The sequence below is a fragment of the Crocodylus siamensis genome, chromosome 9 (genome assembly GCF_052110815.1).
Source record: "Crocodylus siamensis isolate JL-2025a chromosome 9, ASM5211081v1, whole genome shotgun sequence".
NCBI classification, from domain to species: Eukaryota; Metazoa; Chordata; order Crocodylia; family Crocodylidae; genus Crocodylus; species Crocodylus siamensis.
Window position 1 is genome coordinate 42,789,285 of NC_143403.1, and position 25,465 is coordinate 42,814,749.

General features: G+C 48.7%; 1 protein-coding gene across 1 annotated transcript in view; it reads left to right on the top strand.

The window, feature by feature from the left end:
* The window catches only part of EDC4 (enhancer of mRNA decapping 4), a 63,374-nt gene extending 39,166 nt beyond the window's left edge, over positions 1–24,208 (top strand). Inside the window, 13 exon segments of the mRNA XM_090062408.1 lie at positions 563–722; positions 2,480–2,943; positions 6,187–6,288; positions 7,323–7,475; positions 9,129–9,165; positions 12,113–12,293; positions 13,145–13,300; positions 13,809–13,924; positions 16,667–16,832; positions 17,969–18,155; positions 19,287–19,506; positions 20,346–20,509; positions 23,117–24,208. Coding sequence (XP_089918534.1) covers positions 563–722; positions 2,480–2,943; positions 6,187–6,288; positions 7,323–7,475; positions 9,129–9,165; positions 12,113–12,293; positions 13,145–13,300; positions 13,809–13,924; positions 16,667–16,832; positions 17,969–18,155; positions 19,287–19,506; positions 20,346–20,509; positions 23,117–23,309 — 2,299 coding nt within the window. The 3' untranslated portion in view covers positions 23,310–24,208.
* The last annotated feature ends 1,257 nt before the right edge of the window (positions 24,209–25,465 follow it).

Consider the following 25,465-nt stretch of genomic DNA (forward strand, 5'->3'; position numbering starts at 1 on the left):
CAAGGGGATGGCACTGTTTACGAGGAAGGGAAGGCTGGAGGCACCAAAGGACAGAGAGGAATTACTGACAGATGGAGGGGAAGAAAATGGCATGAATAAAGAGACCCTTACTTGGTTTGAATGTTAGGCAAAAGCTTCCTAGTGGTGAGGTGTATTAGGCTTCAGAACTAGTTGGTGGAAACCTTATTGCTTAGGCTGGGAGAGAGGAGCACAGGGACTAGCTTGGCTGTTCTTATTCTCCTCTTACCTCTGCACCCTGCAGAAGATGAACTAGAGAATTTGGAAGGTCTCTTCCAAATCTGACCATGAAGTTCTAGCATTATCTGTAGTGAAGCACAAGGCTTTCACAGTCCTCTTAATGTAGAAAGGTTGGCTGGGTTGGTAAGGTCTTGGGAGGAACCCTAGAGCTGTGCTAGGATTTGAGGAACTTTAGGAGACACTCTGACTAGGATCTCGCATTAACCCCAGCATAGAGGAGATACAAGTTCCTTAGTTCAAGTGTTCTGCACAGTCTTGCCTTATGAAATAAGTTTGGTTCTTGACTCATTCCCACTTCTTCCAGCCACAGGCCATCTGAAGACCTGACCTTGAACCCAAAGATGCAGTTGGATACCAGTATCACACTGAGCAGCAGTGGTAGCAGCCTCCAGACCAGTCCCAGAAACCATTCTGTTCTTATCCCTGGACTCCCTGACAAACTGACCGCCAAGGCATCTGTCCCGGTAAGGCTCTGAGCTCTGTGTGCAACTTCCTCTTGGGCATATGGTAGCTCTTCCTCTTTTTTTCCTCATTCCTCTGGCAGCTGGGATGCAGTCGATCTCCTCTATATCTGACCCTGGCTCTTTTGGGTGGGAAGCAGACTTGGATCATATCCTTGGCTGGAAGGTGCTGTTGGTCACAGCATTACAAAGACAGCAAGGCAGCAAGAACTTGGAAAACCATCAAGCGTAGCTGTGAAATGCTAGTGCAGCATTATTCCTGTCCTGTCATCGCCAGAGAGAGCCAGGTTGCTGATTGCCAGGAAGTGCCCCAGGTAGTGTACGCTATCACTGAGTCCCTTAGAAGACTCTGGCTCCTTTGGCATCCAGTTTATATCTAAAGCTGAGTGGAATAGTGTGAGGTCTGCTCCTGCCTGTCTTTGGCCGTCTGTCTACTCTAAAGCATTTATCTTCCTGCCTATATTTGAAAAATCCAGTAAAATGGGTTATAATTTGAAGCCCAAGATCAGAGTAGTCTTTCAGTTCTGGAGAGCATCAATGTTGTAACGACAGTTGTTGTAATATCTTGACTGAAATGAATTCAAGTTGAGTAGTCCTTTAATTTGTACATATTCCCTGTCTAATGGGAGGCTTGAAATCTTGGACCCAGTACTGCGTTTCTTTACATTTCACTCACCTGAGCGACCTCCCAGTATCAGTTAGATTGGTTATGTGAGTAGGGTCAGATGCAAACCCATTAGCCAGTAAATGTTCTTTCTGACAGAGTTAAGATGATACAAAGGACAGACTCCTGCTTTACATCTACTTCTGTGATACTGGGCTGAAGCAGAATGGGAGCAAGATACAATCTTAGCTGTTATCAGAGCTGGCCTTAAGGGTAGACAATGTGGATAACTGCCCAGGGTGCTGTGGTCAAGAGGTGCCACACACTGCAGCACTCAACCCTGCCCCCCCCACCAAGTCAGCAGCACTGCTGCAGGCAGAGGCGCAGAACGCAATCAGCAGGGATGCGGAGCTGCCCACACTAACCAGCCTGCGAGCCCAACCCCCGCCCCCCAAATCTCCAGCTGCTGCTTAGGAGGAGCCAGGCCAGGTCAAGCAGTGTGGGCGGTTCTGCCTCCCCACTGGACTGCACTATATTCACCTCTGCCCCACCTGAGTCTTGCTAAGTGGTGGTGAGGGGCAAAATATAAGTTTGCTCAGGGCACCATTTTCCCTAGGGCTGGCTCTGACAGTAGGGACCTTCTTCCCCATCTGCCTGACTCCTGAACAGCTCTCTCCTAGAAAGCTACAGCAGTATTGTGAGTAGAACCCCCTGCGTGGCTCTTCCCTCCCATTCCAGAAGATGGGTTGATGTTGCTGTGGTACCAGTCCCAGTGGCTATTGTGGAGCTTTGAGGGTTCCCAAAAAGGCTTGTTTGTCTTTGGCTAGGAACAGATGCTGCGTTTGTCTCTGGATAAGTTGTGCCTGTGTTTGTCCCAGAACAAAAATATTCCAGGATTGGTGTGTACACGCATTGCTCTTGTAATCACTGTTTAGTGGGCAGCTGACTGCAATGCTGCTTTTCTGTCATTGATTCTGTGATGCAACCTCAGGATATCTGTACAGATGAAGTTCCACAAGATAAATTGTGACTACCTCTCATCTAGGAAACTTTTTTTTAGGATTTACCCCAGGATAAGTGCAACATCTGTTTTTGTAGCCTTTAAGTCTTTGGGTCTCTCTGTTATGAAGAAGATTGGCTTGTTTGTTTTGGTCAGGTTGCACCCGGAAACCCACCTCTCTCTCTAGAGCTGAAGGAAGTGGAGCCCCTTGTGGTACCCCAGGCTTCTCCCACCCGTGAACGCTCCCCAGATGTAATTTCTTCAGCCTCCACTGCTATGTCTCAAGATATCCCAGAGATTGCCTCGGAGACCCTGCAGCGCAGCTTTGCAGCAGCCCCAACTGGGCTCCCTGCAGAGGTACTGGAGGCCAACCACCATGCAGACAGCATGGCATCAGCTGCTTCGGCCTTGCACTTGCTGTCTCCAAGAAACAGGCACAATTCCGAGCACAGTCACCACTCCCTGGACATGGCCCCTGTGGAGGTGGACAGACTGAACACTCCCTCATTGCTGGAGACTGCTTTAACTCAGGAAAATGCTTCTTCTGACAGTGTTGTGAGCCAGCCATGGCCAGCAGCTCCTGACATCACCAGAGAAACCAGGAACAGCATGGCAGACAGGTAAGGAGCAGGATGTGTCTTGCTATCCTTTTACGTGGTGGCATTTTCTTGATATTGCCCAGTGGGTGTTTTGGCAGTCACCTAGTGTTTCAGGGTCAGACAAGGAATGCTCTTTACCATCCTTCATTTGCTTTCAGAGCCCTGATGATTCATTTCCCCATCATGCATACTGACTTCATAGGCATTACTTTTTTTCCCCTGACATGGGCCAGCTTTAATGAACATCTCTGGTCTACAGGAAATTCCAAAATGGCAGCATGGACTCTACTTTTCTCTTCCACAGCAGCTCAAAGGGTCTCAGTTCACCAGGGTGGCAGTACTGCACACTCACCTTGAGAATTAAGCGGGTGTCTTTCCATCTTGTGTATCATCACTAGAAATAAAGGCTGTGTAGGGCAAGTTGTCTCTGGTGGCCTCTGTGCAGCCCCTGTAGGGCGAACAGATCGTAGCCTGGTAAATAATTCTGATAGTGCACCAGATAAGTCTCTGTCTTGTGAGCAAATCCACAAGATGAGGATGAGGTGTATTTAATCAGGTCCCAGAAAGGAATCCTTTAAGCTCAGGTAGCTGCTTTTGGTTTGCTGCAGGTCTGGGTCCTTCAACATGGCTGGAGCAAAAGTTCTGACTTTTTCCCCCAACCCTCTGCCTAACAGGGGATCTCTGCATCTGAAGGCTGGCCCTGTACACTTCATCCTTCTGAGAGAGATCAGCAGGTTTAAGCCTGTAACTCCTTGCTGTGACCAACACTCCTAAGCCTCAGAGGAAGGGAGGTTGATTGGAGCATGGCAGTGCTTCTGCTGGTACTTAGGCCCCTGGTAGACATTACACTTAAAATACAATTAGCCAGTTAATTGCATTTTAAATAGTAACCCAGCCATGTGTTCAGGACAATAATGGCACAATAAAATAGGAAGCAAGCCACAAAATTATTCAACAAAATGTGTGTGATGATTGACCATCAAGACTTAAATTGAACATGAGGCAGGGTCACCACCATGTTGCATGGAAGGGCTCTGGGACCACCCCCAATGCAGTCCCAAGGCTGGAACCCACAATCAGCTGTCTGTCCCAGGAGCTGCACTGGTTCACAGGGCTCCCAGCTTTCTATTTGACAGTGCATAGGGATCTCTTTGCACTGGCAAGTAGTAGTGGCTTGATTGTGATAGTGTCTTGCCATGCACCTGGCACAGCAGGAGCATGATTGTTGGTTCAGGGAACCGATCCCATTGCACCATTAAGCGTGAACATCTTCCAGGGACCTTGGAAAACACAGGGGTTCCTACTTAAGGGTAGAGGGTCTTGCTTTTCTGATTGCCAGTTTTTAGGGTCAGGAAGGAATTTTTCCACTAGGTCAGAATGGCCCAGACAGTAGGCCTTTCTTTGTAGTATAAGGCTTGGTCTTTTATTCTAAGATCTTCTGAGCTTGTATTAACCAACTGCTTCCCTGTTGCTTCAGTGTGAGAGAAGTGGCAGCACTATGAAGCATTCTTGGTGTTTTGGATTTTGTTCTTTGTAGTTGTGCGTGAGGGTTTGTGGTGGTGGTTTTGGGGAATTCGTTTGGTTAATGACTGCCTGAGAAGGAGATTAACTTGATGGCCCAGAAGGTCCCTTCCAATCCTTTGTTCCTTAATAACCCATGGGTGTTTCTCTTTCCCCTCCTTCCACTCACCATCTGAGTGTTGTCTTCGCAGTCTTTCCAATCCTGACTGCCATGGGAGTAAGAAATTGGAACCAGCATTTGCCCTGCTTTTCTGTCTCGTGTTTGCAATCATGTTCAGGAAGGAAGATTAGAACAGAAAAACCTTAGCCCAGGAGTCAGCAATGTTTTTGGCTGGAGAGCCAAAAACACGCAAATCCTGACCCATGCCTTGACTTGACGTGCCCAGGGCCGGCTGCAGGAGAGCCACAAGGGGACCTGATCCCATGGCAGTGCCTGTGTGTGTGCCTCTGGATGGAGGGTGGTGAAGGGACCAGGGTGGCGCTATCCCAGCCCTATGTGGTATAGAGCTGTTATCCAGACTCTAGAGCCTGGTGCAGCTGTTTGCAGCCTGCCCACTGCCTACTGTAGCTGCCCAGAGCCTGGGTGCCTGCCACAGCTGTCTTGGGCTCTGGGTAGTTGTAGCAGGCAGCCAGCAGTCTCTGGAGCACAGGCTCCATGGCAATGACAGCTGCACACATGCCTCCAGGCAAAAAGCGGGGGAGGGGCCAGGGTTGTACTGCCCCAGCCCCCTCCCCTGCTGTCTGCCTAGAAGTGTGCATGCAGCCACTACCACTGTGGTGCAGGTGATCTGGAGCCCAGTGGAGTTATTTGCAGCTTCCTAGCTGCACCCCGCCCTGGCTCTGGGCAGCCTTCCAGCTGCCTACTGCGTACAGCCCAGGCTTCGTGGCCAGCAGAAGCTGCCCAGAGCCCTGGTGTTTATGGCATGCCAAGCAAAATGGCTTTGCATGCCATGCTCTGGCATGCATGTCGGGGGTTGCCAGCCCCTGCCTTAGGCCATACGAGGGCAGCTGTTTCTCCCAGCTCTCTGTTCAGGCCTCTCTGGCTCGTGGTACAGTGCAGACCTGTGGGTGGGCAGGGTAACTGTTCCATTCTGCTGTTGGCTAGATCTGCTTCATTCTAGTTCAGCTGCGAGTCTGCACATAGAGAGGATGTAGTGGCATTAAGGAGCCCCATAAAGTGCTCTTGGCCATTGCCATGTATATAAATTGTGCCCCTCTTACAATCTAAGAGGATGTGCAGTCTCCATCAAAAACTGCTGCTTGCTCAATGAAAAGGATAACATCTCCACTCCCACCCAGGAGAGCTGGTGACATATTCACCCCAGCCTAAACAGTCTCTCCTCTACCTACTCCTTTCTCTGAAGCCTGGAAGAGCAGGGAAGTCTTGCAGTGTTGCAGTCAAGGCCAGAAGCCCTGGAAAGAGAAAGGTGCCAGCCAATGGGGTTGTGATACTCTGCTACTTCCAGGCCCAAGGTGGTCTCCTGCAACAGCTGTATACTGGGAGCTTTCCCATTTGGTGGGGAGAGCAGCTGTGCTAGGGTTCCCTTCTTGCCCCTCCTAAAGGACTAGGGTTTGGTTGCTCCTACACTTCTGATGCCTTCAGGGTCCCTACTGGCAGACTGGGACTGTTATATGACTATGCTGGCTCTATGGGTTCAAACCAGGAGGTTACACTGTGGCAAGTTGAGGGAGCAGATAACTGAGCAGAGATGCTTTCATAATGGCACTTCCCTCTTTCTCCAGCCCTAGGGATGAGGTTGAAGAGAAGCACAAGAGCTCTTCCTATCACAGACACAGCTACCACCTGTTGCAGCATGACAGCCAGGATGCCAGTGCAGAGCAAAGGTACCAGAGCCCTCCACTCTCTTGCACGGTCTTTGTTCATGTTATGACTTTGTTCATGCCTCCATTTGCAGTAAGCCTTCATCTGTGGTGTGAAATGCCTTTGCTTTGCCTCCTGCCATCTGATGATGGCTTGGGAGGTTGCATAAGCAATCCAGCCCTCCTCATGACCTGGTGACTGGTGAGAGTCCTCTGGCAATGCTCAGGTTACAGTCCCTAGGATAGACACTTGCCATGTTGCTTATAGAAACCTACTGAGCCTAGTGAATAAAGCTTGGTCCAGTTGTCAGTGAAACCAACTGCCAGTTTGAAGTGCAGTCCTTGACTTTAAAGCAAGGTAGATGGCAAACTCCAGGGGTTTCTGGTCAGCTCTCCTTCCATCCTCTGCTCATGACCCACCTTCCACCACTACTTGGTTTTGCATGTCTGGTAGAGTCAGTCTCCCCCAGTGGGTGAGGGTTAGTTGTTCCCCACACTCAGGTAGGTGCTGAAGTTTGCAGCCTGTGCTAGACAGCTGGCTGCCAGCTAAAATGCACCTAAGGTACTAAGGTTTACAGTGTCGCTGGACTCTACCTTGGTTGCTCTCTGTGTCAGTTACCTTCTGTCTGTAACAATACAAGAGAGACACTTTATGCAGGAATTCCCTGCAGGATCAGTAGTTGCATCCAAGAATTCCACGCTTGCAGGGGTATGTATCAGGAACTGCCAAAGACCTCTGCAGAGCAGCATAGACTGTGCTTGTGCTTAGTGCAGAGGAGATGGTAGGTTTCATTATGAAGCCATTGATATTGATCTGTGCAACCTGGTACCTTGGATCAAGGTGGAGTGTTCCCTGCCAAGCCCTGGAGATTCCTTGGATGAAAGATCATGTTGGAATACATTTTTGCCTTTTGCCTGCAAAGCCCTTGGCTGCACAGGACAGGAATGCCCCAGTCAGTGTGGATATAAAGCAGAGTTCCACATCTCCCACTAGAAGGCAAAAACTAATGCTCTTCAACATTGAAAGTGATGTCCTCTCCCCTGCTGTTCCTTCGTAGTGACCATGATGATGAAGTTGCAAGTTTGGCTTCTACATCAGGTGGATTTGGTGCCAAAGTATCTGCACAGAGGCTGCCTGTGAAGGACTGGAAAACCAAGGCATCCCCTCGGGCTTCCCCAAAGCTAAAGCGGAAGGGCAAGAAAGAGGACGGGTATGCTCAGCTGCCAGAGTGCAGACAGCTGTGGGGCTGGCAGCACAGGGCCACAGCCTGAGAAACCCATTAGCAGCTAGGCTTTCTAAGCATGCCCTAGAATTTCTTGCAAGGAACTTGGGCTTTCCTTTTGTTTGGTAGTGAGGGAGCAGTAATTCCTAGTGAAAATTCAGATGGTGCCCATTTCACAGGGGTGTAGAAACGGTTTCTCTCTTTCCCTCTCAGCTGGGACTGAAGGTCTAAGATAGAGCAGACTGCAAGCTGGGCTTCAGAAGGATTCATGGGAAGCCAGTTCATTATTCTGGGGAGTTGGGAATGCTAGAGCTGTGCTCCTACCCTTTGGCTCCAGACCAGTGCCATGTGCCCTATTTTAGTCAGGACTGTTTTACCTGTTTGCACAGCAGAGCCTTACTCGTTAGATTCTAGAGCAGGGGCGAGCAATTATTTTGGGCAGAGGACCGCTTACTGAGTTTCAGCAAGCGTCAAGGGCCGCATGACAGGCAGCCAAGGGCAGATTAATATTAATTTTCTAAATATTTTAGGGGTCCTACGGGCTGGATAGAATGGCCTGGCGGGCTGCATCCAGCCCCTGGGCTGTGTTTTGCCCATCCCTGTTCTAGAGGCTGCCCTAGCATACATGTTCAGCAATAATATCTGGCCTTTGTCACCCACCTGTATGTATAAACTTAACCATGCAAAATGTCCTGTGCTTAAGTGTCACAAACCAGAGATGTTTGGATCTAATCAAATCCAATAGGGCAACTGGTCAAGGGATTTGGATTAATGTCTGGGAAAATGGTGCAACCCCTACAAGTGACCCTCTGGTCCTCAGATGCTCCATAGGTGGATTTGGACCTGTAGGTAGGTAGATTTGGCAGAACATGGACCCAAAGTTTTCAGTTGCTAGTTGTCATCTCTTCCCCCTATAACCAAGAGACTGTTTGAGAGAGACCATTCCCTTCCCATCGCCAATCCTTTTCAGACAGCTGAATGGACACTGTTAAAGTTATTGATCACCCAGTCTGTGAGTTACAAATACACATCTCCTTCCTGTCAAGTTTTGGTTCAGAGGTGGGTTTGTGGTTTTGGGGGAGCCATACAGATCTTGTCTGCTTAATAAAACATTTCTCTGGTTTGTTTCTTGAGGACATGCTGCCGTATGCTAATGGTGCTTTTACCCAAAGACTTTGGAGTCATTCCAGGCAATCGTTACATACAGAATCAGGCATTTTCAAAACATGCATTGGATTTTTCTTTTTAATAAACTGCAAAAAATGCAAGACTGGAAAACTGGAAAATGCAAGCATGTGATCCTTTTTGGACTAATAAAAAGTCCAAAGTGATATTTGTAGTAAAAGGTCAGCCCCAGTGAGGGCACTGTCTCAGACACTCATTGAGAGAAACATGATAACTAGAACCTCAGGTGTTAATCATTGGTAGAAGTAATAGTTGATATCACTTTCCTAGTGTCATGCAAACCTGGACTATGATATCACACTAGTGCTCTGGTGTTGGACACTGGTCAGGAAGGATGGGGTGGGATATAAGAGTGAAAGGGAGGAACCAAAAGGCAAGGTCAGTCTTAGCCATAGATCTGGATAATCCTAAATATGTAATTCACTTAGTTATATTAATTCTTTTTTTAAATTCCAGGGATGTGACCCAGTCCCCACGATCATCCGATCACCAGGTTAGTGACAGTGGAGCCATTGCTGCTTTCCCCAAGGAATGGATTCTTCCTCTCCTATTGCATGTTAGCTTGCTTGTTGATAACTAAAACAAAACCCATTTCAGTTCCTTTTGCAATCTCTTCCTCTTCTGCAGAGCTTATGGTTTACACTGTGCATAAGCAGGCAGACATTGTGTACAATAGTGCTAGCCAAGACCTTGTCAGACTAGTTCAGCATTGCTTTGCACCTTTGTCTTGCAGATAGCAGAAAAAAGTTGGCTTGAGAGAGAGAGTTGCCTGGACTTTCCCAAACTGTTGGCCTCCTTTTGCTACTTACTGTGCCTGATTTAGATGTCAGTGTTCACCATATGACCAGCGCACAGCTGTGTCTGCTCCAGCTGCTCTTCCCCACATCACTTTTGAGTGCACCAGCAGTGGGATAGTGAGGCATTCCCAGCACCATTGGGAAAGAGCCACATTTTAGGATTTGGTGAGCTGCTTGTGAGATGCTTGGATCTAAACCAGCTGCTTGCACTCTTTAGAATATCAAATGCCTTCCCTCCTGGTTACAGAATTTGGGGGAGAGAGAGAAGACACATTTGGTATCATTCCCCTTCCCCCAGGAGCAGGGCTGGCCATAGCCACCACTTCTCCTGAGTTAGAGGAAGTGCCTGGTGATTTGGTCCGAGTGGTAGTGCAGGGAAGAGCATCTTTCCCAACCTGCCATTATAAGTTCACAAGATCAGCTGCCCAAGTCCTAGGGCAGGTGTGGGTAAAATATGGCCTGTGGGCTGGATCCAGCCTGCTAGCGGGCTGGATCCAGCCTGCTAGCTGCCCCTGCAATGCTCCACATGGGGCTGAGCCTAACCTGGGCAGTCCATGCCTGCACTCTCCCAGCCCTGGTCCCAGCCAGCATACAGTTTCTGGGCTGTTCCCAGTGCAGCTGCGGGCTGGATGTTCCTCTGCTCCCCTAACCTCCAGCGGGATCAGCCGGGATGAAGCTTCCCCCCTGCCCCCACCTGCCTGGAGCAGCACAGCAGGGGGAAGGAGTTGGGAGAAGGGGCTGCTAGAGGCAAGGGGAGCACAGCAGCACCTGGCTGGCTGCAGCTGCACCAGGAACAGCCCCACCGGAAGCTGCGCACACTGGTTGGGGTCAGTGGGGCTGTTCTGCTCCCCTCACCTCCAGCTCCAAGTCCTACTCCTGCTGTGCCATGCTGCACCATGCTGCATGTTCCAGGCAGGTGGGAAGCCTCAGCGGAAGGCTCCTGCCCAGCATGTGGAGATCCAGCTCCAGCTCCTGGCTGCCTTATACCCACTTTGCCTGCCCACAGGGGCTGCTCATCAAGCTGGGTGGGCAGAGTGGATGGAAGGTGACTGGGAGCTAGAGCCAGAGCTCCATGCACAGGGCAGGAGCCTCTCGCTGAAGCTTCCCAGCTGCCCACCCAGAGCGGCGCAGCAGGGACAGGAGCAGCAGCTGCAGCTAGAGGCAAGGGAAGCAGAACAGCCCCTCCAGCCCTGGCCAGCATGGAGCCTGGCCTGGCACAGTGCAGTCTGTGCCATGCCATATGGGTCCCAGCTTTGCAGTGAGGAACTGCATGCTGCTGGGACGGGCCAAGCTAGGCTGGCTCCATGCTTCACCACGTGGTTCCCAGCTACAAGACCAGGACCCACATGGTGCAGCACAGAGCCAGCCTGGCGCCCAGGTCATCCTGCCTGTAGCACATGGTTCCCCACTGCAAGGCTGGGATGTCCATGGCATGGAGGAGACGGGTCAAGCCAGGCTGGCCCTCTGCCACACCATATTGGTCCCAGCCTTGCAGCCTGGAACTGCGTGCTGCAACAAACACAGGACAGGTGGGGCTGGTTCCCTACCTCCCACCATACCCCCAGGGCACACTCACACCCTCATACAGCCCCCTTACCATAACCCTACACCCTACCACAGCCCCCAAACCCTGCCACAGTCCCATACCCTCCACCATAACCCCACACACACCCACAACATGCTACCACACTGCCTACCATATCCACACACGTGTGCCAACACCCTCCCACTGCTCCCAACCCCCCACATCTTATACAAGAGTAAGACTATATTTTGAGCTGTTATGCAATCGCCTCTAGATACACTATGCAAACGCACATAAATTGGGACAAAATATTTTTAATTAAAATCAAAGTAAGGTGTTAAAAATGTTTGGGTTTTTTGGGGGGTTTTTTTTTTAGTACATGATTTGTGTTTTTTCCAGTTTCAAGATGGCAAACCTTCCCTTCCCCCCACCACCCCCAGGAGTACTTCCGGAGCAAGGGGAGGGACTTCTGGTGGCAAAGGTCAGGGGTTAGGGGACAGAATTTCTGGTCCCAAGATGGCACTAGGGGTGGGATAACTGTCAGGCCTGGGGCTACCCACGTGGCCCTCGACAGCTCACCAAAACTCATTAAGCAGCCCTCCAGCTGAAATAATTGCCTGCCCTTGTCCTTGGGCTTTATTCTTCTCTCACAGCAGAGGCTTTTGAATCATGTAAATGTTCCAGGTATCCAAGAAGTGAACAGACTGGTTTTCCTATTTTTGTTTTGGAAGCAAAAATAAATAAAATAAGTGGGTCTTGGAATTAAATAAATAGCCTGGGGGAAGCTGGGAATGGTTTGCTACTGAGTAGTTCATTTTTGGTTCAGCAAGGTGCGTAGCAGGACCTTGAAAAAGAACATACCCCAGCTCATCAGTCTGCTACTTGGGACAAAATTTTGACCCTGTTGGAAGGTGGAATTTTCACTTTGCTTCATTGAGGCCTGGCTATAAATCTTGCTGGGGGGAGACAGTTCAAGTTGGTACTTTAGCACTTGCTCATGGACTGTGAAGGTGAATTGCCCTTAGTCTATGCAGTTGCTCTAATTCCTTTAATTGTATTACAGGTGAGGTGGACAGTGGTGTCACCAGTGCCTGCCCTTTTGTCTCCTCTGCAAACAGGTGACTTCCGAGTATCAGGATGAGCTGATGTCTCTGCTGAGAAACCAACAGAGAGAGCTCGCCGAGCTACGGCAGAACCAGATGGAGCTGATGCGGAGACTGACTGATCACCTGGACGCTGTGCAGAGCTCCCTCATGGGCCATGTGGAGAGAGTAATTGGCTCTCAGCAAGAGCAGGAGCGTATCCTTCCATGGAAACCCCTCTGGAAGTAGACATGGTATAGGCTACGTCTGGGTGAGCATCTTTTCATTAGAAGGAAATCTGGCTAAGTCCTCAAGAGCCTTATGCCTGCTGCAGATACTCCATGCTGATGGGCTTGCAAGCCATGTAAGCAGTTGGTCTTAACCAAAGAGCCACAACATACCCCTTGTTGGCAGTGGTGGCAAACATGCTCCAGTTCAGAAAGAAAAACTGCATTGTGTAGTTGGTTTACTCACAATTTCAGGCAAGACACCAACAAAGGATGGAGTAAAAGAAAAGCCTTGATTTACCTTTCCTGTGAAGAACTGCAGGTGATGTTGAAGAAACACATGAGGCTTTGGAACAGTGGTCTGTGTGTGTCTGGTGTGTGCCATAAAACCATGCTTCAGTTTTTGCTTGAGATATGGTCAGGGTTTGGAGAAGCACGGGGCTTCAGGGCAAAATGGGGTGATATCAGAAAAGCTGGGTGCTAGCACATGAAGGTAACAAGGTGCAGCAAGGCTAGAATCAACAAGGGCCAGCTTGCCTCTGCACCTGATTCAGGCTACTGTTTCTCAATGCCTTGTCAAGATGGGAAGTTCACAGAACATAAATGGGGGAAAACACTGCTACTTTCTTTGTGTCACTGAACCTTCCAGTGGCCTGTTGGGTGGCAGGTGTTCAGCAAGTACATATTTACCAGCTGAAGCAAGATGTGTCCTAGAATGCTGATACCAGACAAGCAAATTAGGCTTTTTGAAGTCCACAGAAGTTCTGGAGATGTCTATTAGGTGAGTGTTGGGAGAAGAGGGGAAATCTCCTAATGCTTGTGTTCCTTAATGTATGATCAGAGAGGAGGCTAGACCGAGCTCTGACAGAATGGCAGCAGCGGAATGAGCAGTTACAGGAGCACCTGTCCCAGCAGCTCTCTCAGTCCGTGTCCACCGCTGTCTGTAGTCGCCTGGAGAGGACTGTTCGTGAAGAGATGAAGAAGACAGTGCCCCAATGTAAGTGCTGATGCCCAGGGCTTCGGGGCAGGTTTGTACCATTCTTCCTGTATGGTTGGTTGGCTTACGGAGTTGAAATACAAAAAGCTGGCATAATAGGAGGATCAGCACTGCAAGAGGCAGGATTTTGGATGCGCTATATTTAGCCCTTACGGCTGCCTACTGTTGCTTATCTCTCTGAGTTTTTGCATAGGTATCTGAAGAAGTGTAGAGATGCAAAGAACCTAGAAAAATGAGTTGTGGGAAATTCTCTGTAGGGAACACAGACTGGCATTTACATGCTGTGTGCAGCCCTTCTCTGTGAGCAGTTTGAGTGTGAACTTTCCTGAGGTTCAGCCAATGCAGAATGGGTTGTAGACTTCATTGAGGTACATCTGGAAAGTATCCTGGCCATACCATTCCTGAGTGCCTTGGCGTCCCACTGGTCTTTTGTTTCCTAGGGAAAGGGGAATGCTTTTCTAGCTCTTAAGCTACATCTGCATCACTTTCTCCTTCATGTTGTACTCAGGTATTTCCAAAAGCATGGACCCTGTCACTGGACAGCTGAGTAACACCATTGCAACCAAACTCACAGCTGTCGAGGGCACATTGAAGGAGAATGTCACTAAGTTGGTGAAATCAAAGGTAAGGACCAGAATGCAGCCATCTCCAGGCTGTCCAGCATTGACCTTCCAAAGTAATGATCCATTACTGATTGACTGGCAGCATCCTCACTCTTCAGTGGAGGCTGAAAATGGTTTAGTTGCTAGTGTAGAGAGAGCCATTTTCTGGTACCACAGGAAATCTGGTTGGACGCCTGCTCCCTCTCTATTCCACCTTCTGTCTTTTGTTGAACCTCCTATGCTGGTAGAGAACAAGAGCTGCTTTTATGTGAACACCCTTTCAGAGGGACTTTTTGACAGACATTTTTCCCCAGTATGGGTATACATATTTAAATGTACAAGACAGTTGTAATTCTGTTTGGGGCACCACGCTTTAAAAGCATGGACAGGTTAGATCCCAGTGGAGAGCATTGAAAATCAGTAGAAGTTTTTAAGAAATATAACTTGGGAGGAAAGATGGGAAAACCCAGGATTTAGTTTAGAGAAGAGAAAAATGGGGGGGGATTTAACAAGTCTCCAAACACCTGCAGAGTGATTATAAAGAGGATGATGACAGACTAGTCTCTGTAGCCATAGGGGACAGGACAAAGAGCAACTCTCTTAAATTGCAACAAGGGGAATTTTAAGTTGTATTTTACAAAGTACTTTAAAACTAGGGGAGTGATTTAAGCATTGCAACAGATTCTACAAAATCTCTGGTTTTTAGAGAGTCAGTTAGATAAGCACTTGTCTGGAATGGTTTGTACAGGGATGATTCTGCCCTGAGATTTCTCAAGGCAACTTTCTGAGGTCTCTTCCAGCCCTATTTTTCTGTTCTGAAAGTTTACTTAGTCTCCCCATGCTAAGTTTCAGGCCAGGTGTAGACATGGTCAGAGTCTGGCACTGCACATGAGCAGGATCTGGGTAACATCTTACTTGTTGGCATACTGGGAAGTTAAACCCCAGACTTTAGTTCACCAGAGGGTACAAAGGAATGAAGAACCTCTCTGGACTGTCCCAGGATCTGCACCTCCTTAGCAAACCCAGCACAAAGCAGTCTGCTCTTCCCTCGGCTTGCTCCAAAGCCAACATTTCTGCAAGCTCCCCAAGTAGCACCCTAGCTGTTGCATGGTCAGTGGGTAGAAAGCCAGCCTGCTGTCTGTTCCTGAGGGAATGCTCTTTCGCAGTAGTTAGCAGGGTAACAAAATGTTGAGCTGGTGTTCTCGCAACACACGCTTGCAGAAAAAGGCATGATTTGAAGCTTTAGCAATATCTCTTCTTGGGCCTTCCCCTCCTGTTGCTCAGCCTTTTCCCTTCTGGTCTTTACTGGCCTGAACAGGCAGGTGATTATAGCTTTAAAGCTGGGGAGGTCTCACTGTCCTATGTGTAGTGTATGTGTATATGTATGTGAAATATGTATTTTTCCAAAGATGGTTTAAATTCATTTTTCCAAGTTTACCTTCACTTCCTATCTGCTTTCTTAATCCAGGTCCTTTTTATATAATCCCTCTCTCCTCGCTGTTTTCAGCATCTTCCACTGAGTCTCTACAAATGTAATTAATGTTAATAGTGTACAGGGAAGTAGCCTGGTCCTCTTCCCATTGGATTCAGCATAGTGCCATTTCCTTTCAATCCCCTGAGCTCCTGCAGAGCTGTGGCTAGTGATTGCTCAGTCCCTTTTTCATAGGTTCTAAGGAAAGTAGAGCTGGAAAGGGACCTCATGAGGTCATCTAATCCAGCCCCATGCTCAAGACAGGACCATCCCAGACATCACTGTTAAGCTTTGGTCTAGCTATAAGTGGTCTTCTTGGTGCTTGGAACCATGTTGTTGCTCTATAGTTGTATATGAATCAGACTTATAAAAATGGTTATGGAAATGTATAGACTCATCTCAGCTAAGTGTCTATCTAACCTGCTGTTGAAACCTTCCAAAGATAGAGATTCCACAATTTTCCTAGGTAATCTATTCCAATGCTTGACCATCCTTGTAGTCGGGAAGTTCCTCCTAACCTTCAACCTAAATTTCCCCTGCTGCAGCTTGAGGTCATTGCTCCTAGTCATATCCTCTGCAGCCATAGAGAGAAGCCCATCTCTACCCTCTCTGTAATTGTCCTTCAGGTATTTGAAGACTTTTATCAAATCCCCCCATTCAGCCGCCTTTTCTCCAGACTAAATAACCCTAGTTCTTTCAGCCTTTCCTCATGACCGAGACAATTCACATTGAGTGGATTCTGAAGGGTATTTCAGATTTTTGTTTTCCTTATTGCCTGTGCTCTCACTGTCCTCCAGATGCATTATGAATTTCCCTTCTTTGGCTTTTCTTCTTTTGCTGTGAATATATTTTTTGTGGAATTGCAGCTTCCAGATCACTGTGCCTTCTGCACTGATTTTCTGCACAGCACTTCCTCTTCCCTCCTTTTTCATTTCTTGTACTCCATTGTTTATAATCTGGAGATGCCTTAATTACCTCTACAGGATCTAATGGCTTAAGGGGTAAGGAGTCTTAGTGTGTGCTTTTTTTGCATTTGAATTTAAACACTGGGAAATCTTTGTTTTCTAGGATGTACTATTTGGGGTTCCCTCTGCCACCAAAGTGTAGTGTTAACTGCACATCTACTAAAAAAGGGTGTTAACTGTTTGGGAGAGAAATACTTCTGGTTGGTGCTGGGCAGTCCTTGTCTGTGCTGTTTTTGGGTTGCAGAGCAAGTAAAATGCCTCCCCCCATCTTGTCTTAGATAGTAGAAAAATGCTAAACTCTGGGGCCTCTTGCATGTGTGTTTTCAAGAACCTTACAGATACCATTGCGAGGGCAGCTGCGGATGCCCTGCAGGGACCCATCCAGTCAGCCTACAGAGAGGCGTTCCAGAGCATCGTGCTGCCTGCATTTGAGAAGAGCTGCCAGTCCATGTTCCAGCAGATCAATGACACGTTCAAGCAGGGCACACAGGAATGTGAGTCATTTCTTAACCTTCCCTCCCTAGCCTGGCTGTCTGTCATTGTTAACAACAAACCCACAGTCCCAGTATAGAGCACCACAATGGCATCCATCTGCAAGGGAGGGGAGGTTTAATTCTCATTTCTCACTTTGGTCATGCAATGCAGTTTGTATGACCAAATTCAGGCTGCTACAAGAGCTGAGATGAGTCTGTGGTGCTCCTGGCTCCCAGTCTGACCTATAGGCATGGCTCTAGTTCCTCAGCTGTAGTCTCCCAGTTGATAACAGCCTTGCTGTATCATCACACTTCCCTAGTGTGGCAGTAGGGCTGTCACTCTCCTGAAGCATCATATATTTGCCCTGATATAGGCAGGGGACAGAAGGCAAACTTCTCTCTCCTGTCCCATACTGGCTGGGAGGCACAGCGCTTGGAGGGAGCTCCTTTCACTTCTGCATCCCTCTACTGAGCTAAACCCTGGGGTTTAATTCCTGGATATGCTAACAAGCAAGATGCTATCCAGTCCTTGCTCATGTGCAGTGCTGGACTCTGCCTGTGTCTGCACCAGCCATTATTACAGCACCTTCCTATTTTTGTCTTGTGGGGCAATGTGTAAAGGAACTGGTGCCCATGTTCACCTTGTCTTACCCAGGCTGCTGGTGCCCTCTCCCTTCCTTTTACGAGGCGTCAGGGTTGATCATCCTATACACAGCCTGTTTCCTCCTTGCCTTTGTTAAAGATTCCCCTTTTGAATTCTGCAGCTTTTTCCTCTCTTGGCTTTTTCAGATGTATCCGCTCATTGCCAATGAAATACTGTAGCTCGCACTAGTGTACCACAAAGATGTGTGTGCTCCCCTTGCCCTGTGTTTTTAGGCCGAGCTGAGCAGCCCATGCAAAGACTTGTTGCTACAGAACATTTTGGATTGGCTGCTCAGTCACTGTTACCTATACCCCTGATGGGGGCCTGGGGAAGTGCACAGAGGTGTTCACAGATTGGTCTGCTGTGTGGCCCAAAAGCTGGGCTTTGGGACACTCCCATAACCCCTACTAGAACATGCCATGTGGTTAGGCAGCAGAGCTGCCAATGGCTCAGCTTCCCCAAGAACACCTAGCTAGCACGTGTCCCCAAGCACCTGTCTGTCTTATGGTTGCAGATATTCAACAGCTGGAGACCCACATGAAGAACAAAAAGGTGCGAGAACAGGAGGCACGGGACCCCCTACTGAGCCAGCTCCGACAGCTGATCACCACCTTCCAGAGCACCACAGAACAGCTGGCTTCCAGCATCACGGCCAGTGTCCATGCTGAAGTGCAGCATCAGCTGCATATCATCGTGGGCAAGTAAGTTGGCATCTGGGTGTAATGTTGGGCACCTGCTAAAATTGGCATCACTGAGGAATGCAGGTGTTGGTGGGGCCAGGCAAGGTGTGCAACAGAGGCCTTTGTTAGCTCTCCTATAAAAACAGGCCTACCCCAGGGGGTAGTTCTTGGACCTTTCATTTGCAGTATGCAGAACCAGTCAACAAGAGTTTCGTGCAGGCATGTATAGCTGCGCAAAGAGGACTGCTTATCAGCATAACTTGCAGCTGAGCCTTCATTCAAACTGGAGTCTTGGGCCCTAGAGTGTAAGCTCTGTGTACTCTGTGAAGCAAAACTCAATCAGGCTTGAGCTGGGGAGAGACCCCAGAGCCTAGATCTGCCTAGCTCTGTTTTGGCAAAAGGATTCTAAGCCTCTGCTAGGAGCCTCCCCCTGCCTTATGTCTTCAGACACACCCTGAGAAGGGTTTGGATTTTTAGGTCTGCAGCAGCTCATGCCTTGAATCCCAGCTACAGGATGCAGCTGCACATGTTACAGACATGCCTGAGCTGCTGGCAAACAGACTGAATCCAGTGTCTTACTGTCTGTAGCACAGTGTGGCCCTTTGTGTTTCCAGGCAATAAGACTATAGACTTGCATCTACAGGGGACCCTCGCTGCTTCAACAAAGAGGCCAACCAGTGGAATGCAAATGCAGCTCCCCTCTCGTCTTCTAGGTAGCACCTGGGGGTGAGAGCTGACATTTGTGGAAAGCTGCTGCTGGGGGATTAGCAGAGATCCCTGCAGCTTTGCACTGGCAGCAGAGACTCTAGAGACTTAACATAGCTGAGAGCTATGAGGAAGAACAAGTTCCTGGAAAGGTTGCCCATCCTATTTCCCCCGCCCCCTGGAATCTGAGTCACTTCAGCATGTGCACTGGAGCAAGTATTTTAAGGGTGCACACCATGAGGGCTCTACAGAGCCCCAGGGGGCTGTGTGTACCCTTCACTGGTACTCCTTGTTTGTACTTGGGCCTCCAAGCAGTTTGTATGAGCCCTCTGGTGCTTGTGCTGAAGTACAAAGCATCCCTCTTAAGATCTGAATCCCAGGTTTGTCAGGTGTAAGCATAAGCAGTGAAATCTCTAATGCTGTTCTCAGGGCTCACTCTTTTTCTAGCATGCAGGAGTCCATTCTGACCCAGGTGCAGCGAGTCATCAAGGGGGAGGTGAGCCTGGCCATGAAGGAACAGCAAGCAGCTGTCACCTCAAGCATCATGCAGGCAATGCGCTCAGCGGCAGGCACGCCCATCCCCTCTGCTCACCTGGACTTCCAGTCTCAGCAGGCTCACATCCTGCAGCTGCTGCAACAGGGCCACCTCAACCAAGCTTTCCAGCAGGTACATGGGCTGCCTTATGGGGCTGATCCTTCTGAAGGAGCCAAGGGATCCCCTCTTCTGCCTGAGGGATGAAATGGGGAAAGACTCCCTTCTCCTCCCTTCCCCTTCCTCTGCCACTTGTCAGAGTCGTTCCAAAGTGAGTCTTGCGCTTCAGCCACAGCAGTGCAATGGGGCAGGCACCTGCTGCTGTGCACCACTTGACACCACAGCTGTGTCAGGGCAGCTAATTGCTAGTGGCAAAACACTTTGACAGGGCAAGTGCCCTTAGTACTGAGTATTCTGTCCTGACCACTGCTGACAGATTTTCCTGAAGGCTGTGGCAAACTGCCACTGGCAGTGGGTGAAGATGGGGGGGGCACAAAAGATGCATGCGTTCAACCCTACTATGTGTGGAGTGTATTATGTTTTGACCACTGGTGGGATCTTGGCTCCGTCCTGTTTCCTACCCTGCATCTGGCCAGCACCAAGCCCTGGTTTGTTCAATCTCAGATGTCTTTGAACAAATGTAACCCATATGTGTTGTGTGCCTGAGTAAAGGGCTGGCTGCCATGGCATAGCAGTTACTCTACACCATTACCTCACGCATTGTGGTCCATGGTCCCAACCAGCTCCTAAGCAGATACAGCTAAGTTGGCTGTGTTGGGTTTTCTGATGAGAGAGTGTGCTCTCCTGGAACTAAATGTGTGCCTTGAGGTCTGAATGAGCAGGGGGTCTCCAAACAGGAGAGGATGGGAACACCATTCAGCTCTACCTAGGCATATAGGGTCTTGTTATTGCCATTATAGGGCTCCTCATACCCCTCTCCATCCCACTCATCTCTGACTCATTTTTCTTGTTAGGCTCTCACTGCAGCTGATCTGAATCTGGTCCTGTATGTTTGTGAGACTGTGGATCCACAGCAAGTTTTTGGGCAGCATCCATGTCCACTGTCCCAGCCTGTCCTCCTCTCTCTCATTCAGCAGCTCTCTTCAGATTTGGGTACCCGGACTGAACTGAAACTGAGGTGGGTGTGATCCTAGACCTCCTTTCCAGCTCTGAGCGTGTTCTCTAAAAACATCCGCTCAATATGCAGTGACAACTACAAAGCTAGGAAAATGTTGAGCATCATTAAGAGAATTGAAAGCAAAATGGGGAACATCATGCCATTATATAAATCCATGGTGCAGCCACATAGTGAATGTACGTGCGGTTCTGGTCTCTGCATCTCAAAAAGGATGTAGTAGAACTAGAAAGATCCAGAGAGAGGCAACTAAAATGATCAGTAATATGAAGCAGTAGCTGGACTAGGAGAGACTAAAAAAGGCTAGGACTCTTCAGCTTAGAAAGAAGGCTGAGGGAGCGGTATGATTAGAAGTCTAGAAAATCATGAAGGGTGTGGACCAAGTGAACAGGGAACTGTTGTTCACCAAATCCCAGAATACTAGAACTAAGGGGCACCCGCTGAAATTAGTAGGAGAGGGATTTAAAACTAAAAAGAGAGAATACTTTTTTTATGCAACACATAGTTAACTTGTGGAAGTCATTGCCACAGGAGGTGATGGAGGCAGATAGCATAGCTAGGTTCAAAAACATACAGACAGAGTCATGGATGATAGTTCTATTAATAGCGGTTGAACAGAACACTTGAAGATGTTTCCTCTGGCGTCTAAACCAATAATGGTGGATGCCAGGGAAGGTAGGGATAGATCACGCTAAATCTATTTGGTTTGACTCTTCCTCTAGCATCCATGTTGGCCACTGTTGACAGGCTACTGAACTAGATGGGCCATTGGTCTGACCTAGTATGGCACTTCTTGTGTTCTTATGACTTCAGGCATGTTCCTAGATGCTAAACGCATTGACCTCAGGGAATGTCCTAAGTAGTGTTGAGCTGAAGCTGTCACTGAGCTGTCCATTAACTGTAGGATTTGTGTTAGCTACCATCACTGTTGGAGCAAGATGCCAAGTTGGTTGTTTGTGGCATATACCGTATACAAAGAGAAGATATTCTGAGCACCAGTGGTGCAAGTCCTGATCACCCTTGTTCAGGCGGACTTAGCCAGGGGGCTGCAATTTCTGTGGCATCTGGTTTCTGTGGTAATTCAGAGAGGTTTAAAATGTGAAGTCTGATTCTGGCTTAATCTAGATAGTGTAGTGCTACTTGGTGCGACACTGAATGCAACTTTATCCCATCCCATAATTCTTCAGCACACTGCCAGCACAATATTCAGCAACAAAGGGAAATGAAGTTGGGCAAGCAGGAGTGCTGGTAGGTGATGGTTGGAATTGTGGAATAAGCACAGTAGCTGGTGACTTTCTATTAAATCAGTAGGCAGTGACATAAGTATCACTACTGCCACTTAAAGTTGACGTCTTTCAGTTTCAGGGTCTATACCCCACTTGGCCGAAATGGTAGGTCTAAGATGTGATCTGCTGCAGGCTGTCAGGGTATTGCAAGTGCACAAAGTGTGAGCTTAGGTTGGCTAACACAAGTTATGATAGCAGAGATGAAAAGGAAGCTTGAGTTCAAGCCCATCGAAGAGCTTGGAGATGAACTTTGGCTGCTAACCTGTTGAAATCCAAGTTGCTTTGGCCTCTGTCCTGTTTCTTGATGAGTTAGCCAATCCAAGAACACAATTCTGTGTGAAGTGAAGATGCAACATTCCTATTACAGAGTGAGTGTAAGGGTTCCTTGCAGCCATAGTTGGAGACTTGGGTCTTGTTTGGATATTAAAGGATTTGCTGAAAGAGCTAGACCAGGAAACCTTTGTGTGGATGCTGTTACACTAACAAGTCCTTTTGTCAGTGTAGCTAAAACCAGTTACCCCAGCAGAATGAGCTGTATTGGCCATAGGACTTTTCCCCTCAGCTTATCTGCATTTAGGTTAGGGTTCTGCTAACAACCTGTGTGCTTCAGTGGTACAATTCCTTTTGCCCCCATCCCCAGTGCTCCTAAACTAGCAGTAGAACTGTCATGTCAGCCAAGCCATAGCTTTTTTAAATGAAAGCGGAGAGAGATTCTGGAGCAGGAAGGGGCTGACTGCATGATTTGTAAAATGTCAAAGCACACCACAGCCTGAGGTGGAGAGATTTGAGGTTAGCCTGGAGGGGGCTATCTCCTGATGGCTTCTGTAGCCACACGCTGGCTCTCAGAGCACATTTTCAGCTGCTCTCCAGTTCATTACCATGTTTGGTCACACTTGAAATGGGTCATTTCAGCTTATTTCTTGTTCAATATTTGTTTTCACCCTGCTTTCCCTACTCCAGCTTGTATTTGGTAGGTGACTTTGTGCCCTGGCTCTGGCACCCGATTAAATCTGTACTTCTGGTATGAATCTCATAGGACCCCTCATTATACTACTTGTAGATGAGGAATGCCAAAGTGCAACCCTCACACAACCCTAGGGAGTTTGTGCATGTGACTGTCCCAGCTTGGTCTGAGCAGCCAGGTTCCCAAGCAGTGGGCTTGGGGCTGCAGTTCTGCACTGGACAGGGAGCATTTTCCAAAGTCTGAACTAGTTGAGCTGGGAAAAGCTAGATGGAGGGAAGTGTCTGCACATGGCCCAGGCTGGAGCTGGGACTGGCTGTTGAACCCATTTATAACCCTGACCTTTCTCTTCTTTCCATTCAGTTACCTGGAGGAGGCAGTGATGCACCTGGATCACAGCGACCCCATCACTCGAGACCACATGGGCTCTGTCATGAGCCAGGTGCGGCAGAAGCTTTTCCAATTCCTGCAGGCGGAGCCCCACAACAGCCTGGGCAAGGCTGCCCGCCGCCTCATGATAATGCTTCAGGGCTTGGTTACACCCAGCATGACCTAAAGGCGTCTGATTCCCTAGCGGGCTGCTCCATGGGAGCCCACTTAGCAGATCCACTAGTTACTAACCACGTGTGGCTTGTGTTAAGAGCTCTTGCCGGGAAATCTATTAAGCAAGTGTGTGATGTCTCAAAGGCAAACCTATCCATTGCTAAGGCAAATGCCATCTGTGTATAGTCCCCAATAATCACTGAACGCTCACTTGGCTTATTTTCTTCAACAGCCTCTTCCAGGAGAGCTAAGGCTTCTCTGACCCACCCATCCGTCCCCAAGGCCTGGCTGGCAACCCAATGTGCTGTGTCCTGGTCGCATTCAGTTAAAGCCATTGGATTTCTTGCCCCCCTTAAGTTGGTATTTGTTGCTGTGTGGAGGAGAGGAGAGCTGTGATGAGCCCCAGTGGAGTGAAGTGGGTGGATGCCTCAAGTTATGCATGCACTCCTCACTCAAGGAAAAGAAATCTTTTTGTGCCTAAATCTATGAGCCCAGAAATCCTTTCCACCTGTGTAGGCTGCTAACTCTCTGGTGGTATTGGAGCAAGTGGAAAGATACCTGCTGGAGGGCAGGGGGAAGAGAGTTCTGTCTGTCCCCTGGGCTCCTGCAGCTGTAGCACCATGGTAGTAAGGAGCCCAATGAGCGGGTCAGGCACCAGCAGGGGGCTGTGTATGCATATCTTCCCTGTGTTGGTTCTGGAGTGGGAGTGGAGGGAGGTGCCCTGGTTCAGGTTGGCCAGGGAACATCATGCTGCAAGAGCCCAGTGGAGCCCTTCATCTTGCGTGTATTGGAGCATGTCCATGGATCAGATGTTTAGTTTGGATTTTACACCAGGGTTTTTCTTTTTATCTAAAATTTGAATCTTTTTGAATAACATTAAGAAAAGTTCAATAAACAACTTTTGGAGAAAAACCTGTGGGTGCTGCCTCTGTTCTCCTCAGGGCTGAGGTCACCTTGAACGGGCCTGCTCCCTCTAGTGGAATGGAAGAACCAAGGAGAAGCTACACTGAGGTCTCTGGGCTGGTGTGTGGTAGAGGTCTGGACATCTGGGTTCTCTTCTCTTCCTCATCTCTCTGCCTCTGAGTTACCCTTGATTAGCTCTGACCTCCCTGATTTATATCTGTTGCTGGGAAGTGGATAATACAGTACCATTCGTCTCAAGGGAGCTGAGAAGCATGTTCCTGTTTCAGAGTTCACCATCAGCAGAAAGAGGCCGTTACTCCACACTTATCTTCATTAGAAGAGGCTCTTCCTGTAGAACAAGTCTTGCTGTTCTTTGGTGCTGACATGTCTTTAGCCCCTGAATGCTGAGTTGAGAAAGGGGTGGGATGTTAGCATCTCCAGGCGCAAAGAACCTAGAGCCTGTTAGGCTTAGCAATAGGATTTGAAAAATGGATTCTAGTAAATCACAAACAAAGGGATATGTTGTCCTGTATTGTGCAAACTCCCTTTGGTAGAGGACAGTTGTCTGTAGTTGACCACACCCCTCAGCTGTCAATTGTCATTCTACTCACATTGGGACATCTCCTAACTTAATTTAGCTGGCTGGTTGGTACACATTGCTCTGTTACTCTGTGTCTGCCTGAGGAAAAAGTCAGACTGAGGCCAGACTTGCTACCATGTGAAGGATGAGTTGAAATTGGGTTTAGGTGCTACTTCCTCACTGAGACTAAGCTATGAAGAGCTGTGCTGCATTGCAGGAATGGACTGGAGTTTGCAGGAACTCCATGCAAGAACTCTCCTTGCTTCATATGAATCCTGAGCTTGTGCAGGGAGCTTGGAGAAACAAAGCCCTGGCACAGGGACCTCTGTCTGGCATAATCAGCCTCTCCCCACTGGAAGTCTTCCTGCCTCCTATTTAGAATGATGTTGAGTGTGAAAGCTGCTGCAACTGGGACAGAGCCAGTTGCTCCAGGCTGTGTTAGGCCTGCTCCAGGACAGCCAAGACTCAGCTGTAGCTATAGGCTGGGGCTGCTGCTCTGGGAGTCTTGTAGTCCTGTAATCAAACAAGTTTTCAGAGTGACTTGGACAAATCAGAGGATTGGGCCAAAAGGAATCTCATGAAGTTCAACAAGAGCAAGTGCCAAGTCCTGCACTTGGGATGGAACAATCCCATGCAACAGGCTGAGGGCTGACTGGCTGGGCAGCAGCTCTGCAGAAAAGGACCTG